Below are 2,625 nucleotides of genomic sequence, written 5' to 3'. Positions count from 1 at the left end.
TCAAAACCTCCCATCAACATGTTCTCCCTCAACTTCCTGGACCCGGAGCTGGAAATGCGATTCCGCGATCACTACACGACGGAGATGGAAGACGAGGGGAATCCGAACGCCGTTCAGACCTGCGCCCTCCCGCGGTTTAACATGTTCCTGGACGTCGTGGTTTCGTTTGTCGTTTTCACCATGATTTCCGTCGGCTGCTTCCTGTTGTTCCATCCCGCCAGCGTGCCGTGGATTGTGGTCTTTGTCCTCGCGTTCATGATCAAAGTGGTGACTCTGGTGGCGTACACACGAGAGGCCTTCTACATCGGTTATCTGTCGGACTGCTCCCAGCAGCTGTCGCAGTTCTTCTCGCGGTGGGTTCTACGGCAGCTGTACGGAGCCATCCTTATCAGTCTTCCAGTGGCAGCCGTCTACTGCAACATGGTCTGCCACTTCCAGCCCGGCCTGCAGTACTATCTCATGTCCGTGGCTCTCCTGCACTACACCAACTTTACCCAGCTCAGCTCCTGGATGAAAGCAGCTCTGGTTCTCATCGTGGGGATAATCCTGATCGTCTTGGTCAACGTCGACATCAATAACATCTGCGTGGATGGACTGAGCAACGTCGGCCCCACCGTACTAGCCAACACCACGGCACCCCCTCCCCCACATCCGCAGCAGATTTATTCCAGTTCTTTCAATACGAGATATCATCGATGTGGGGTTGTTGATCATCCTCATCATCCTCTTGAACCGCGAGTTTGAAGTCAGCAACAAGTTGACGTACCACGGTAAGATAGGTGCGGACACCGATAGGAAAAAAAGCCAGATAGAAAAGGAGCAGGCTGATTGGCTGCTGGGGAACATCCTGCCCACCCACGTGGCAGACACCCTGAAGGTGACCCAGAAATACTCCCAGAACCACTCCTCCGTCGCTGTCATCTTCGCCACCATCGTCAACTTCAACGATTTCTACGAGGAGAGCTTTGAAGGTGGGAAGGAGTGTATCCGTGTCTTAAACGAAATCTTCAGTGACTTTGACGACTTGTTGGAGAAGGAGGAATACGCCAGGCACATCGAGAAGATCAAGACAATCGGCAGCACGTTCATGGCCGCGTCGGGACTCAGTCCGGAGAGTCAGAAGGACCGCGAGAACCCCGACAAACACCTGATCGTCCTCATGGACTTTGCCCTGGACATGCAGAAGGTCATCAACAAGTTCAACGAGGACATGCTCGGCTTCCACTTCATCCTCAGGATAGGTTACAACCACGGGCTGCTGACCGCTGGAGTTATCGGAACGACCAAGCTGCTGTACGACATCTGGGGTCTGACGGTCAACGTGGCCAGCCGCATGGACAGCACGGGCATCAACGGGCGCATCCAGGTCAGCGAGCAGTCCGCCAAGGTCATGCAGAAGTACTTCGAGTTCGAGCCCAGGCATGACGTGTCTGTGAAGGGGATCGGCAACATGATGACGTACCTGCTGGTGAAGAAACATGACAACGTCCACTACTGAGGGGACAACATCACAACACGTCTGCTCAACATACTGCACCTGCACAAAACACTGATTTTTCACGTTTTTGTCAGATGTTTGGCTACACGTTGCATTAGAATTTTGCCTGTTGCAGACGATATCTTTTCTGACACAACATTTGAAAACTATAGATGGGATCCCATCCTTAAATAGGCGAATAAAACCTTAAAAGAGACGTTCTGTTGATGTATTATGCTCAATACATTTCACACAGGTGCAGTACGTTCTGCCAACGTGCTTAACATCACCAGACTCAGGTTGATGGTGGAGTGAGTCGATATTAGATTGTGTAGAAGTGCCTTTACATACATGTAGGAAAATATACATATTCTGTTTCCCATAGCTGGGTGATTGCTTGGCTCACCGCGGGTGTCATACAGTAGGAACAGTTCCTATCTGTCCATACACAAATGATATAGAAGGTGCCATACAGAAAAAGGCTGGTCCCTTCAATTACAATTGTGTTGACAATCATGCATGAGATGATCTGCCAACAGGGCTCAAAATTCATGTTTGGGAATAGGTGCACTGATGCAGCCAATCTACAAAATTGGGTGCACAAAAAAATTTATGGGTTCACCATATAAGGTAATCTGTGTATAAAATAAAGTACTACAACCAAGATTTTATTATTTTTCTGACACTTAGGTGTTAAGAATTATGCCGTATACTAGTATAAATTTGATATCTTTACATATATGTAAACCTACGAAAATATTTGGGTGCACTGGTGCACCCACAGAAAAAAATTGGGTGCACAGCTCCAATTTTGGGTGTGCTAAGGTGCACATGCACCCAGTATTACCAGCCCTGGCCAAGAATATGCCACAAGTCCACCTTAACTTAAGGCTTCATCTTTACCTGCAAAACGCTGTTTGTAAAGATGATAAATTTAACACTCTTTACTTTTATTAAGGTACTCTTTATTAAACTGACATCGGTAGTGTTTAGTAGTTAGAAATGTTCCTTGAATTTTTTTTTTACTAAATGTTACGCCACAAATATTGTTACATGGCCAATACCTAGCAGCTGAGTATTTTTTTAGGTATACATTCTGGGCTTGTATAGTCGGGGGGGGGGCTTACACAAAGTCAAAGTGTGCTCTG

At 47.6% G+C, this 2,625-nt stretch overlaps 1 protein-coding gene across 1 annotated transcript in view; it reads left to right on the top strand.

The window, feature by feature from the left end:
- The window catches only part of LOC109470759 (adenylate cyclase type 9-like), a 29,247-nt gene extending 27,014 nt beyond the window's left edge, over positions 1 to 2,233 (top strand). The window contains 3 exon segments of the mRNA XM_019769829.1: positions 3 to 631; positions 634 to 684; positions 687 to 2,233. Coding sequence (XP_019625388.1) covers positions 3 to 631; positions 634 to 684; positions 687 to 1,498 — 1,492 coding nt within the window. The 3' untranslated portion in view covers positions 1,499 to 2,233.
- Positions 2,234 to 2,625: the final 392 nt, after the last annotated feature.

The sequence above is a fragment of the Branchiostoma belcheri genome, unplaced genomic scaffold (genome assembly GCF_001625305.1).
Source record: "Branchiostoma belcheri isolate BF01 breed outbred unplaced genomic scaffold, Haploidv18h27 scaffold230, whole genome shotgun sequence".
In the NCBI taxonomy this organism is placed as follows: domain Eukaryota; kingdom Metazoa; phylum Chordata; class Leptocardii; order Amphioxiformes; family Branchiostomatidae; genus Branchiostoma; species Branchiostoma belcheri.
Note: the sequence above shows the minus strand (reverse complement) of the source record. Positions and strands in the feature narration are given on the sequence as shown.